This window comes from Mixophyes fleayi, chromosome 6, assembly GCF_038048845.1.
Source record: "Mixophyes fleayi isolate aMixFle1 chromosome 6, aMixFle1.hap1, whole genome shotgun sequence".
In the NCBI taxonomy this organism is placed as follows: Eukaryota; Metazoa; Chordata; class Amphibia; order Anura; family Limnodynastidae; genus Mixophyes; species Mixophyes fleayi.
The window spans coordinates 215,100,454-215,116,663 of NC_134407.1; the positions used below are offsets into that span (position 1 = coordinate 215,100,454).

Below are 16,210 nucleotides of genomic sequence, written 5' to 3' on the forward strand. Positions count from 1 at the left end.
AGGACTCCATCTTGCCCCTGATGTCGGCTAGTGAAATAATTTTCAAGTTTTTCAATTTCTTGAATATGTTGGTTTATTGTAGTCGCTGGATCATCAGTATTATTGGTATAAAATGAACATCACTGTAAACCAAACAGAGTACTCTTAAGTAAGACAATATCCTCCACCCTGGACTGTAATATAATCCAGCACCTTGTTATGTTGTAAGAGCTCATTTTTGATCACTTTCAACTCCTGCCCAACGTATCTGAATGTATTGTCATAAATGGCAGTAATCTTGTCTAACAGATCGGCCAGATCACTGACTTATCTATCATTATATGTAGTGCCAAAGGATATGACATTTAATGGGGTATACACTATCCTGCTTCCGTCTCCTGTATAAAACAAATGTTAGTATGTTTTGTCAATGACCTGCACTTTTTCTTAGGTCGATAAACTGTAATGTCTTGATAAGCATATGCTCTCTTCAACTCACCATATGGAATCACCATTGTATATGGGAGTATATGAGCCAATATACAATTTCCAAATGCTTCATAAAGGAGCTATCTGAATGGCCTCCTTCCGCAAACATAATATACACCTGGAGGTAATGTATGAGGTATATTGTATAGTACTTTGTGTATTATACTGAACAGAGGTGTATAACCTAATTATAACCTGGTGCGGTAGATAACTTTGCTATACAAAGCTATAATACAACCCAGTGTAATCAGAGAACTGATAATTTGGGTAGATTTCAGCCTGGCAAAGTATAGGTAGATCTTAAAGCTAAACAGTGGTTAAAGATATTAAACAGAGCTGATGGTATAAATTACAAACACAGAGAGGTGATCTCACGCTGGATTATGTATTACAATAGAAATGACAGAACAACACTGCACCCCGGATTGCTTGAGCTAACTTGGCGTTATAAAATGCGGATTGTCTCATCAGATCTGCCGCTTTCTCCGAATCTGTCAAAGCGTGTGCTGCGCCCTTCGGTACTACAAATTTGTTGCTGGTCGAAATCCCAAACAAAGACAGATTCATCTTCTCCTGTGCAGCCTGATGACATCACACTTCGTAGCCAGGTTTGGAGTAACTTCCAACAACACTGTTTCAGAAGCCTCCTGTAACTTGGAGTTCCCTCTCTATGGACAGTGCAGTCTCTATTCCGTGGCTATCTTGGGACTGCCATGCCGTGGTCCTGCTCAGCAATGGGATGTCATGTTGAAGCGGCCATTTTGTGATTGCCATGCTGCAGTCACCAGGGCTGTTCTTCCACCATTTTCTTTGATTTTTTCAGTAGGTCCACAGTCGAAGCTTTGGTCAGGACTTCCTCTGACTATATCTCTTTACCTGGGGTGGTATTGTGATTCCCTCAACCAACATAACCTTTGTGTTAACCGGACTAAACCATTGTGAAGATACCGGGTTTATCTGGCACAAATCTACCCACTTCACGCTGGCTGGCCACCCAGGGGTGCCTTACTATGCCAGGTAAGCCAACCTAGTACCTTCTAGGGTTTGTATGGTCACTTAGATTAATGCAGTTAGAAAAGTACAACAGTACATTTATTGTAATAAAAACATCACTAGAATATTATATGCACACAGTAAATAAATGCCAGGTGGGTTTACTACATCATCTGTCCCTTACCCCACTAGCTTACGGAGTTACAGTCACCTGGCTGTCCATGGATCTGCAGATGTAGTCTGGTAGAGAACAGCAACTCAAAACCAGACCTTGCACCTTTCAGGTATCAATCCTCAGAATAAACATCCCCTTCTCCCCTCGAGTGGTTCCCTATAGGCAGGGTCACATTTCCACAGTGCTTTCCCTCCCTGGGCAAACCCCTGGCTCTCTCCCTCTTAACCATTGGTGGTTGCTGGATCAGGGGTTTGGTGGGGGAGCGAAGATGAGCTGTGCTTCCACAGAAGCTCCCCTGCTGGGTTCCAGACAAAATGTCTGGACTAGTCATGTTGAGAACAATGGACACTAATTGGCCTTCACCTGTAACCTGATCCTTACCCATTTTTTAAAAAAATTAAAGTATTTTTATTAAGATTTTAACAACAAACATACAGAGAAATAAGGCATCCTAACTAATCATCCCAATTTTCTAATCGTGTCCAGTACAAAACAGGATCGTGTGAACCTTTTGTAGTCAAGTAAATCACATAAAGTACATATCAGGTGTAAAAAGGGCATTGCATCACAACAAACTATAAACTATAACGTTTCACAAATTGACAACCGATGGAAATAGCAAAAATACTATTATACACAGAGCTACGCAAGGCTGGGAGCTAGATACAGCATTAGCGACTACCCAACCCTAGCAGAACATCCTGGTGAGGATGTGGAATTTATCGTGACTCGTACCAGTGGTGCCAAACCTTGTGGTATTTATGCGTGGCTCTACGGCTTTCATACAGAACCCGCTCGTGTTTCCATACATCCATCACCAGGTTGGTCCAATACACGATATTAAGGTGATCTGAACCCAGCCAGATCCTAGCTACAACCACGTTTGCAAGGAAAGTCAGGATAAATATATATTTAAACAGTGGGTTACCTAGGCTTTCATCGAGTGTGGTGGCGAATAAACAGGTTTTAGGACACAATGGCAGGGAAACAGGATATATGGCCCCCTACCTTAACCCAAAAGGAACGGACAACAGGGCACGCCCATAACAAGTGCCAGAAAGTGCATGGGCGACCATACATCTATGGCACTCTGGTCCATCATGGCGACCCATTGTGCAAAGTCTGGATGGGGTCATGTATACTCTGTGCACCATGTTGAAGTGTATTTGTTTGAAACGGGGACAGGAAGTGGCGTACTCCATTCCTCATCATCGTGTGCGCCAAAATCACCTTCCCATTGAACTCGGAGAGAGTCTAGGCCTCCCAGAGACACCTGGGGCAACAATAATGCATACAGAACAGAAATTGTCTTACAGGAACCCACAGAGAGCAATACATTTTTAATCTAAAATTTGGGGTAAGCTCCTTAGAAACTGCGCATTCAGGACATGACATAATTGTAGGAATCGAAAGAACATTGAATTGGATAGCTGATAAACAGCTTGGAGCTGTTGAAATGATTGTAGGTGACCATCTATATATAACTGACCAATGGTATCTATTCCTGCCCTTCTCCACATCACACTACCCTCCAGCTTAATCAGTTCCCCAAAGTGAGGATTGCACCATAGAGCAGTATCCAGGTCCAGCCCTTCGCCCATCGGTAGACCGTGTGCCACCGATCAAATCATAAAGGCCTCCCGTATTATAGGAGCGACCCCACCAGGGCCGTAACTTGTTCACCTGGCTTCACTTTAAGCACAATGAATAACAACTTCACTGACATATCAACATTATACAATTAACATTATACATATTTACAATGAGTTACAATGTTCCCTTATCCACATGTAATTAGACACTGCGTTGCACTCTGGTGAGCTGGGGAACAAAACAAAGCTCTATAGAAAGTACATGTTATAATACACATTTTGTGAGAAAGGAGGGACAGGCTGGATAAGGGGTTATCAAACTCGTTTGGTCACAGCCATTAACACAGAATTTTCCAGCTATGCTCAGTTATTCCAAATAAGACAACATGGATGATTTCAGGTCATTAGCTGTGTGGCCATCATTAATTCTGACTAAACCGTCATGCAAAACTGTATAGCTCCTGCAATTCAAAAGATATTTTTTGATCGACTTAAATGAAACTACACCCATGTATGTTATGACAGGATGGACCTCCTATCCCTCCCTATCTGCTGTTGCTGGGAACGGCGTGGGCTCACTTTGCCACCGTTCCCTTTCTTTATCCCAAATGCGCCCTTTAACCGCAGTAGGAGGGGCTTACAATGCTGCCACCACTGGACTCCCTCACGACATCCAGAACCGCGTTTCTTCTGGGTAACTGGCTGCTAGGATACCTTCTTGCTGGTACACCTTGGCTAGTACCCCTGACCTCTTCCTATAGATCAGGGTTGCTGTGGATGGATCTCCCCTGGTCTATCACACTGGGTAGCAGGTAGAGCGGTGGTACCAGAAAGCTGGGTCCAAACCTCAGTACAGTCGGAAACGGATTAGAGTTGGGTCTAATCTGTAGGTTACAGGATTTTCTGCATGGAAGAAATTGTCAAGCAGGTCTTTGAAGCAAGTGATTTATTTGCTCAAGTGCCCTGATAAGGATAGTTCACACTGGTTTAAGGTACCAGTGACCAAGAGGTCAGAAGAAACAAGAATGATACATTTCAGCACAAACCAGTGCTGTTTTATACAGTTTTGGACACAGCCTCGCAGGGGGTAAGCCAGCCCCCTGAAGTCTGAGTTATTTTTAGTATCAGGATGCAATATGTTTTCCCAAACATGGATTTAAATGCACCTTATAGTTAACAAATTTGCAGTAATCTGTGATATCCTAAATCACATTGATCAGAGATTTCCTTTTACTTTAACAAGGATACAGGTAACGGCTCCCTGCCGGGCCTTCAGGCCAGAGCAGGCATTTGACACTTCACATCAAAAGATTTGGTTAGCATTTCCTCCTATCGGCAAAACAGACTCCCTCCCCACATATGCCTAATTGGAGATTTCCTCTAGCAAAGTTACAAAACCCCAAACAAGATATTTCCATACATAAAACATCCCAATGTAACACGATAAGTGCATTTGCAATTATACATTTGTAGGGTGGGGGGGGGGCTCTCGTTCATGAGCTTACCTTGGACGTCTGCGCTTGTCAGGGGTTTGATAGGGATTGGTGCTGCCGTTACGGATTCCTCTGGTGTTCCGATTGCCGATCTCTTTGTTTCTGTTCTTGGTTTTGCCGTGGCGCAGCCTGTGGATAGAAAAGAGAAGGGGGGGGGGAGAAAGAAGGGAGAAGAAGAGAGAGAGAGAGAGAGGGGGGGGGGGAGAGGGAGGATGTGTGGGGGTGATGGGGATGTAGTGTGGAGAACACAGAATAGCTAGTACCTTACAATATACTTATAGGGCTTCTATTAGTTTATAGCTCTTTTGCTGTTGTGAGTTAATTAGCCCTCTTTGGCGGCCCTATTGGCACTGTATATTGTGGGGGTAAGGTACCTCCTGTGAGGGGTGTGGTTATATGGATGAGGGGTATTTAAAGAGCTCTTATATGGCTAGAGCTGAATTAAAGAGGCAGTATGTGGTGTGATGGCCTCTAATGATATAGTCTGTTGCTGTGTGGATTGGGATAGGCGTTAGTATACTATGTGTGGTGGTGAGTGGGGATGATTGGTGTAAAGAAATGTGTTTGGCTTTTGCTGAGGAGCTCTTATAAGAGCATTTGGTATCTTACAGCTGATCTTGTTGACCTGTGGTTTGGGCGCTGCGGTAAGCGGGTCTTCTTGGCGTTTTTAGCGGGCGATGTTGTGGCTGTGGATTTAGACTGGGCTGTTCTTTCCTTTGCTGTAGTCGCCTGTGCAGGACTTCCGGTTTTGGTGGAGCGCAGACTGCGTTCCACTGTGGTTCCTGTTTGTTTCCTTGTGAGCCTTCTTACTCCTTTGTTCCTGGAGCTATTTATGGGAAGTGATTTCCAGGGTGGAGGTGGCTGTTCAAGTAGTCGTTTCTTGTAGTGTGTGGGGGTCCAACGCGTTTCGTCCTTAGACTTGCCTGCACCAATAATTGATATACATTTCTACAATAAATTATTTCTACATGATCCAGCCACATATGCGCTATGCACAATGTAATGAAAGACTTATTACATTTTCCATGGTGCATACATGGGTGTATTTTTGTTTAATTTGACAAAAAAAAACCTCTTTTCAATTGTTGATGTTAATTACAATTATATTTAAAAGTATGTGTTTATATATAAAAGCCATCTCTGCCCGCAAGAAGAGGTACAGAGGACATTGGGAGAGTGGACCCTATACTTGGGGGTACGGGCATTCCCCACCATCATGATAAAGATACCCTAATGTCTTACATGTAGGTGGAGGCAATTACATTTTTTAAATTTTATACTGCTAGTGAGACTTTAGAATGAGTATCTGATGTTGGCCAGACTTAATGCAAGAAAATGTTAGAGATAAGCGCTCTCCAATAGCACTGCAGCTCCTATATTAGGTGGCAAAGATAAAGGCAGAAAAAGGAGCGCAAATAGCTGCAGATATAATGACAAACAATGGAGAGAAAAACAAAGATCAATGGTGGCAATGTTTACACTCCTTTGCAATTGTGAGGAGTCCGGCACGTGTGTCCAGTAAACCTCTCCCTCAACCTCACTACCGCTTGCCCTACCTCTCGATTCTCAGTGAGGCCAGGAGGTGATGTGTCCAGGTTGTTCCTCCGGAGCTTAACAGCGCACACGTCTCCTGTATGTTTCCGACGATGTTTGTGCAGCTTCTCTCGGCGGTGGTTCCTGTTACTATGATGTGCTGGATAGGTCAAAAAGATGCAGTCAGTTCAACGCGTTTCATCCACTGGGGACTTGATTGACAAGAATACTGCTGCATTGTTAGAAGGGCTTTTTATTCATTCTTCTTAATTGTTTAATTGCTTGATTGAAATAACTATTAAACTTGTGGAGATAAAATTAAAATGGTAATGTTGTCATATATCTGACATTAACCACTGAAAAGTGAAATATATAGTTATAAAAAAGAGGAGAAAAAAAATAATAATTAAAAAACCACCACTTCGTTGAATGAAATGTAAACTTATTCAGTATATCAATCTGAAAGGGTTGTAATACTAAACCCATAAAATCGTATAGGAATTGGCTAAGCTCAAAATCCAGATTTAGTCCGTGTGGAGCGCACATTTTCATATAAAATATCCATCTGGATTCAGACCTAGCAATTTTTTGTATGTAATCCCCTCCTCTCCAATCTGGTCTAATATGTTCCACTCCCATTAATTTAAGACCTTTAGGATCTTGGTTATGCACTTTGCAAAAATGGTCTGATACGCTGTGTGTTTTGAGTCCTCTTTTAATATTATAAATATGCTCGGATATTCTTTGTTTCAATTTCCTTTTAGTCATCCCTACGTATTGGAGGCCACAGGGGCACTCCAATACATAAATTACCCCTTCAGTGTTGCATGTTATATGTGTTTTAACTGGAAAACAATGTGAATTACTATTGGATTCCACCTTTTATATGTTTTGTGGTCTTAATGCCAAGATGTTTACAGGCATTACAATTCAAACAAAAGAAAAATCCTTTGGAGGAATGAGTGTCATTATTTCCCAAGATGGTTGGAATACAACTGGCAGTAAGAATGGATTTTAAATTGCTCGCTTTTTTTTATAGACTATTCTTGGTCTGTCTGAGATGATTTTATTGCAGTCCTCATCCATCTTCAACACATGCCAGTGTTTTTGAATGATGGATTTGAAAATACCTATGTTGCTACTGCATTGAGTAATCATCCTAACTTCCTCAACATCAGAGGAGACTTTATCTTTGTATTCCAATAAAGTGTGCCTATCAATGGCTTCATCCAGAGCTCTTGTGACTTTGTTGGCATCATAATTTTGTTCAAGAAATTTCATTTTAAGTGCCTCACTCTGTTGGTTAAAAACCTCCATATCTGAACAATTCCGTTTAATGCGTCTAAATCCATCTTCCCAAATGGTTACTCGATGGAGGTACAAATTTGTCACAATCCACCTCCTTATGGAAGGTCTTGGTTTTAATTTCCTCATTCTCTATATAAATAGTCAAGTCCAAGAAAGACACCTGTTGTTGGCTTTTTTCCACCGTAAACTCCATATTAAGTTGGTTCCTATTAATGTATTGAATAAATTCTTTCAAAATAGATACTTCTCCCTCCCAAATAAAGAAAAGATTGTCTATTTATCTTTTCCAAACTATGAGATGTTGCTGGTATGGATTGTTCTCCCAGATACAATCATCCCCCCATTTAGCTATGAATAAGTTTGCGTAGCTGGGAGCAACACGTGTGCCCATAGCGGTGCCTGTTACTTGATTATAAAAGGATCCATTGTACCAAAAATAATTGTGTTCTAGTATGAATTCTATGCCACTCATAATGAAATTCACCTGAGCTGTTTCTAATGCTGAATGTGAACACAAATAATGATAGGTATGTTCACATCCCTCTGCATACCTAATGCAGGTGTAAAGCGATTTAACATTGCATGTAACAAGGTGGTAGGAACTTTTCCATTTGATGTTTTCCAAAATCCGCAAAATTGATGTTGTATCTTTAAGGTAACTACGCTGATTTTTGACCAAATCCTGTAAATAGTGATCAATGTAGCCTGATAGATTGGCAGTAATACTATTGATGCCGGAAACAATAGGACGGCTTGGGGGGTCTTTTTTATAACTATATATTTCACTTTTCAGTGGTTTGTGTCAGATATGACAACATTATCATTTGAATTTTATCTCCACAAGTTTAATAGTTATTTCACTCAAGCAATTAAACAATTAAGAAGAATGAATAAAAAGCCCTTCTAACAATGCAGCAGTATTCTTGACAAAGTACCCAGTGGATGAAACGCGTTGAACTGACTGCATCTTTTTGACCTATCCAGCACATCATAGTAACAGGAACCACCGCCGAGAGAAGCTGCACTAACATCGTCGGAAACATACAGAAGACGTGTGCACTGTTAAGCTCCGGAGGAACACCTGGACACATCACCTCCTGGCCTCACGAAGACATCGAGAGGTAGGGTAAGTGGTAGTGAGGTTGAGGGAGAGGTTTACTGGACACACGTGCCGGACTGCTCACAATTGCAAAGGAGTGTAAACATTGCCACTTTTGATCTATGTTTTTCTCTCCATTGTTTGTCATTATATCTGCAGCTATTTGCGCTCCTTTTTCTGCCTTTATCAGACTTAATGCAAGAGAAAGGACCTCCGAGGCCTAACTACTGTCATATTAATGCAAACCCTGGGCACCCTCTGTGGCTGGGTTAAGCTTACACCACTCACATAACTGATGCATGTATTTTACCCACTGGTGTGCTAACTCAACATGCTTCTGTTTGCTGTGCCTACTTATGCGTTCGTTTGACCCCCGTGACAGGCTCTGCTTGCTGTAATTTTGCCTACTGTTATGTGTTGCATTGGCCTCATAAACCACTGATAACTGTGTGCTAACCCCATCCATTTGTGTTGGCTCCATCTACATTTGATTTGGGCCCGCCTACATGAGACCACTTGTATAGTTTGTTCGACTTGCCACTGAAATAAGGGAGTCCTGGGCATGCAGAACCATTATTGAACATGCTTGGTACTTGCCTCTCCCTAGCCTTCTGGGGACAACATAGGGGCAGCTAGTAGGTGAGAAACTCTGACCATGATTGATCGGAGGGTTTCTTAGTCCTTGCTGTAAGTGTCTGGGAGTTAATTTTGTAACAGTTGTCAACGTTTTCCATAGATGATTCATGAGTAGGGAATAATTGTAAAAGTATAGTGTGTGAAAACGGACCATGCTTTGGTTTTTGGACCAAAGGAATGTTGTAAAAGTATAATAGGAAATAAGATTGTTTGTTTTGCAAGGGCAGGAGATTTTCAAGAAAGTTTCTCATATGTATGTCTAGGATAAAATGTTAATCTGCATAGTTATTTATATGCTGTGAGTGGGACTGGGTGTGGTCTTCTGTAGTAGATAACCATAATAACCCTCTGAGGTTTGATGCTAAAGAGAGAGAGAGAGAGTAACGCTCCTGTGATGTAATTATTGAGTGTGGACCGAGAGCTCTGGCAGGATCTTAGTGTTTAAAAAAGGTGATGTGTTCTGGTGGATTATGCTCGTTTGTACCAGGGTTTGTTCATATACCTGTTTGAATTGATGCTCTTGGATGCTTGGTTGTGTCTGACCTCTGATGGAGATGTCCCCTGTTAGAGAGAGTGAATCGGGTGCAGTTACAAAGATTGAGATGGAGATCCTCAGAGTGATAAGACAGTGTGAGGTCAGAGAAGCTATTGTGATCTGCACATTGTTAAAAGTGAATGTTTTAGATTGTAACTATGATTATAGGTTAGCATATAGGTAAGACGTCTGAATCTAGTCCAGGAATCCCGGTACTTAGCCCAGATGTTGCACCCATACAGAACCACCAGTCTCTAGTAGAAGAGATACCAGGGCACCTACTTCTTAAAGGTCCACTGAGAGATTTCACAAAAATTTCTTTCCCATTCTTAAGGCTCCTGGGTGCTTATCTCGCCCAGTTGTCTTAACTAATTATATCAACTTCTCTCTTGTCATAAAGTCCTAACTAATGAGCGGTCCTGAATAGCAATGTTACATCATAGCATGTAATGGAAGCTTTTTAATATACTCTATGAATTCTTCATTGAAACTTTAAAATGTTGAATTCACTGTTTGTATGGAAATGATGGGGTATTGCAATCCACTTGTTATAGAAAAAAACAAATCTGTTCTGGAGAAATGTGTATTTCCATATATTTATTTTATTCCCAGCAGATGAACAACACATCTGGAATAACTCGGAGAGACATCTCATTTTATCTCCACATTGTGAAATGGAACATAACGACATCACTCAAAATTCTTCCTTAGAAAACCCCATTACCTTAAATATACATGGATTACTTCACTGTGCAGATATATCATCTGATCCCTCAATTAAGGAGGAATGTTCGCCTTACAAGTCGGATATTGTTACACACAGTACAGATTATACAGATGATCAACTATTTTCATGTTCTGAAGGTGGGAAATGTTTTGCTCAGAAATCATATCTTGTTAATCATCAGAAAACTCACTCTGATAAAAAGTCACTTGCATGTTCTGAATGTGGAAAATGTTTTTCATTCAAATCCCACCTTGTTAGACATCAACAACTTCATACAGGTGTGAAGCCTTTTTCATGTTCTGAATGTGGGAAATGTTTTAGACGGCAGCCAGCGCTTGATGCACATCAGAGAGTTCACACAGGTGAGAAGCCATTTCCATGTTCTGAATGTGGGAAAAGTTTTAAACATAAATCAGATCTTAATAAACATCATATAGTTCACACAGGTGAGAAGCCATTTTCATGTTCTGAATGTGGGAAATGTTATACACAGCAGTCAACGCTTGATACACATCAAAGAGTTCACACAGGTGAGATGCCATTTTCATGTTCTGAATGTGGGAAATGTTTTAGATGGCAGTCAGTGCTTGATACACATCAGAGAGTTCACACAGGTGTGAAGCCATTTTCATGTTCTGAATGTGGGAAATGTTTTAGACGGCAGTCAGCGCTTGATACCCATCATATAGTTCACACTGGTGAGAAGCCATTTTCATGTTCTGAATGTGGGAAATGTTTTAGATGGCAGCGGGTGCTTGATACACATCAGAGAATTCACACAGGTGTGAAGCCATTTTCATGTTCTGAATGTGAAACATGTTTTACATTCAAATCACAACTTGTTAGACATCAACGACTTCACACATGAAGAAACACAATTTATTTGGGTTTGTAGAAATACAGGAATCGTAAATTGCAGCAGTATTTGACATACCATAATATTATTAATGAACAATATCAAGTATAAATACAATTTTAGATTATATTAGTGTCCCTGCTTAAGGAAGGGTAAATACAATTTTCAACATTACACAATATATTAATATATCACAATGTAATTACAATCCACACATAGCTGGGATTTATGTCATCAACATCAGGCTGTAACAGATTCCTCATATAAAGAACTTATTCTATTCAATCTCGCTCTAACTCTCCACAATAACAAGTCCACGTTAACTAATCTATCATTCCAACAATTTGCTGAGTATGTAATATGTAAAGTGTAAAACTATTAAATCATGTTTTTATCTGGTCTGTAATTGATGGTGTGAGAGGGGTCATATAATGAGATTTCTAATCTCCTTAGAGCAGTCAGATGTCTTGTTCCTTCTTGGTACTAAGAACCTCTCTCTCCTACTATATGGACTATTCAGAAAAATAAGGATGATTGTTTAATTGAAATCCTGACAGCTTATTTAATTCATACATTGGAAAATTTACATTGTTTTATTACTTCATGGGGTACAGGAAGCTGATGGCTGCTTGTCTTGGTATAAACCAGTAATGTCCATTAAAGGCTTCAGACTTCCAATATTCCCAGCAGAATAATGACTATAGATGTGAGCAGGATATTACTTGAGGTAATGAATGAATAATACGGCTTATTAGGTGATAACAAGAATCAGTAACAATGTCCTCAATATGTCCTTCACTGAATCTCACCTTTTGCAGTAGTGATCAGGAGATGGAGATTATTTGGTGGTGTACAGATGAGAGAAACTGCAGCACTACAAGGGCCAAAACAATAACACTTCACAGCTCTGAAAGGACCTTTCAAACTTTGTTGAAAACTTAAAAAAGTACAAGTTCAAAGACTTTGGTAGAAAGTTGAAGAAAGGGAAAAAAGCCATCTGCAATGAACTGTGAGACATCTATGTGACATATCACATAGAGCGTTATAGTCAGAGTACAAGCTGAGGTCAGGGTCACTGAAGAATAAAAAGTCCAGGACAAGCCAGGTTGGTAACAGTCAGACAATAGTTACTACAACTCTTTCATTACTGAATATAATCCATCTGACATCTGTAGGGATTATTCTGATTGCTGGTTTATATTTGAGTTTTACAAGCTCTTTGGATTCCTGGGTTATGTTTAAGCAGTTTGATTTCTTTGTGATTTATCTTAACTTTGCTGTTACTATTTATTTTCAGTGACTGTCTTATTACTCAATTTTTCAAAAATGTTTTTGTGTCACATATGTGCCCACCTACCCCATCTCTTCTCAGATCATTGTGACAGAACTGCGGTGATAGAGATTTCCCCTAAGATGTTAATTGTCCTTTTCTAAATTAAACACTTGCCTGAAAACATTGTTTGTCCAGTCATTAACTTTAATCATAAAATATTTCAGCATTTTATTGGTACATATATGTTATAAAACATGTAATTTGCATTGTATAAATGATGTACATCTTATTCATATATACCCCATACTACGAAATACTCATATTCAGAATTAAGACACTCGGTTTTACTCAACAACAGAAGACAAAATCGGGGAACCTAGGTTCAGATATTCAGAGCAAAATAAGAAAACTAATTAGCTTACCTTCTTATTGTGGCTGCTTTGGTTGGAGCATACAATCCAGCATTCCCCTTCCGTCTTCGTTCTAAGATGTTAAATTTTAAACAGGCCACAAACACCATGTTTTTCTAAGACAAGGTAGAAGTGCCGTCACTGTGTCTTGGTCACTGTGCTCTTTATGTAAAGCGCATATTTAGCAAACATTCAAAACAGAACATTCATGAATAAACATGATGTGTATTATTTTACAATAAAATAACATTACACTTTGGGGCATAGTCAATGGTCGGCGGAAACGCTGAAAATCTCGCGCTCCGCGCATTATTATGGTAATAGTGCGCAGAAAAAACGTTATTAGGGTAGTTTTCTCGCTGGATTTCACCTCGCAGCTCCCTGAGCCGCAAGCTGAAATCCAGCTAACTATTACCGTAATAACGGTAAGTTTTTATGCGGCGGGGAATCCGGACAATTGAATATGCCCCTTAGAATTGATACATTTAATTTTATTTACCGAATCAATCCAATTTCTGCATTGTGTAGTGTAGCAACATCGACCTAAGCGGGCCGCACATGCGCTTTAGATACGTCCCTTGCCGGCAGAGAACTACATCTCCCCACTACGCAGTGGGGAGGGGGAGTGTGTGAAGGAGCCGTTACAAATCACATTTGGAGATTCTGGGAGCCAGACATCCTGGGGGAGTCCCCAGCAGCCTGTCAGAGCGAGAGAGAGTAATGGGAGTCTGAGAGACATAGAGATTAAGGAGAGAGAGACACCCTGAGACAGTAGGAAATACTTTACAATGAGAGTGGGAGAGCTTACCAGATACCGGAGCGCAGTAAGCCCAGTTACCCATGTTTACTTTGTAATCAATCTACTTGGACTGAGTATTTTTGTTACTAGTTAGGTAGGGAATAGATGGGTAGACCTGAAGAATGTTTTATACCATTTTTTGGGACTGTGATATAGTAACAAGGGTGTCGTGTAGGGAAAGATAGTTAGGGGATAGAGGCTAAAACTGAGGAAAATTGCACCAAACACCTTGACATTATTTACTATCTCTGGGGAAGCCCTTACTGTGTTGAGGAGCCAACTTGTACTAAAGTGACTGTATGCTTACACCTAAGAGGAAAAGAGGGCACATCGGGGGTGTAAATTGTATTCTACACTCATGTTGAATTAGAGGATACAGACAAGGTAGTGTGATTTATCAAATCGCCTGGAGGAAGTTACTGTTTATTGGAGAAGAGTAAGATTACAAAGTGCAGATATCCAGCCTATGGGGGGACTGGGATGGGGCCCCACCTCCGTCTGTGACGTAATTATGCCAGCTACGCCATTTCACTAATGGGGAAGTAGCTGCCGTGGAATACGGAACTCCCAGGGTCTCCATCTCAAAGCTGAAGTTCCGATATAGGATTTTTAATTGTTGGGAGGGATGTTATACCTGTGATTTGCAGGGTATTATATTAGCTAGTCGCTATTCTGTAAATATTTGAGCCAATTGACCAATCTCGCTGGAAGACTACACCTGCTCAACACAGCCTAGAGATATTTGTGGTTTACCCGATCAAAAGCCTTAGTCTGCACTGTTCAAGGGACTTCTGGACACCAAGGATGGCACTAAATATGCCTGGCCTCATCAGTGTACAGTGCTGAGGAGAGAACAACAAGTTAGAATATTCCACCAACCTGTTTGTGGAAGAGTCGGGACGGTTGGGATGTATGTCATTTTAAACAATATAAACAGAAGAACATTGGAGCTCCTACTTTCTCGTGCCTAACTATTTTCTGCTGGTTACCACAGTCCCCATAGACCCCTATAGGCAGGACAGCCATGAGGGGGGTACAAGGAGTACGGCAGTATGGGGCCCCAAAAGCCCTGTGCCCAAACAGATTTATTAAGGGAGGGGGGGAATCTGCAGTAAATTAAGGAACTGGGCTGTCTCCTTTCTAGGAAGCAGCTGCTCCTGAGATGTGAGGGGGGCCCTCCATGCTGAATTAAGGGATGCGGAAGCACTCCCCTCCGCTTCCACTCCCAAGATGTGGGGGGCACCACAGCTACCACCATTTGCTCCTGTCTCAGCCCCCCAGACGCACTTCTTCCTTAGAGAGAAGCGCCTGGCTCCAGGACAGAGTGCAGAGACAAGGCAGAGAAGCTCCCTGCTCCCAGCAGTATTACATCCTGTAATTAATGACATCATACTGTTGTCAATGGAGAGAAACTGAAAGGCGTTAGTAAGAAGAAGCAGAGGAGAAGTAGAGAGATAAGTTGACCACTGCAGGGGGTACACAAAACCAAGGACAAGGGGATTGCTTGAGAGAACACGGGGTGGCTGGAGAGAATGGGGGAGGGGTAAATGTTGGGTAGAGGAGGAAGAAGGGGGCCTTGCCTATTACGTTTCTACTGGGCCCTGCAATTTATATAGGGACTGCAATCTGACTGACATTTTAACAACTTCGCTTTCACCACCAGCCTTGAATAATGCCATCTCAGGATGTGTTCCGGCTTCCCAGCTACTGACATGAGCTTATAGAACTGATGGTAGAGGTCTTCACCTATAGCAGCCGCCTTTCCCGTACAGTTAGTTACACTCACAGGTACTCGTATGTCCCCAGGACTAATCTCTAATGTAGTAAAAGATTAAGTGCAGTCACCGTAGCGTGGTGGTAGGAGGTAGAGAACCAGTGACACAGCACACGGATAACCAGGGTCAGGCCAGAGGTCGTGGGTCAGAAGTAAGGAGGACAGTCACAGACAGGCCGACAGGTCAGGGCTGGCAGCAGGGAGATCCAAGAGACAAAGTCAAAGGTCCGGGACAATCAGAGTTCAAGCAGGGTCCAGAAACAAGTCAGTGGTCACAACAGGAGTCAATCACATCAGGCAGAGAATTCGCAGGAAACAGGAGCAGGTCAGCGAATGTGAGGCACAAACACTATAACCAGCAGGGAGACGAAGTCCTCGCTGCCTTAAATACTGAAGGGACCAATCAGGGGGCAGCGCATCAGCTTCACTAAACAGCTGCAGGAGGCTGTAAATTAATTTATAATCACTGCTGTCAGGCTAATGGGTGGGATGCGCAGTGGCTCCCAACAGGGTGCAGGTAAAAAGTTTTTTTTAAAACT

At 41.5% G+C, this 16,210-nt stretch overlaps 1 protein-coding gene across 1 annotated transcript in view; it reads left to right on the forward strand.

The window, feature by feature from the left end:
* Positions 1-16,210, forward strand: part of LOC142160018 (uncharacterized) — a 71,887-nt gene that overhangs the window by 34,857 nt on the left and 20,820 nt on the right. Inside the window, exon 8 of the mRNA XM_075214938.1 lies at positions 10,818-11,341. Within this exon, the coding sequence (XP_075071039.1) occupies positions 10,818-11,341 (524 nt within the window). The remainder of the gene's footprint in view (positions 1-10,817; positions 11,342-16,210) is intronic.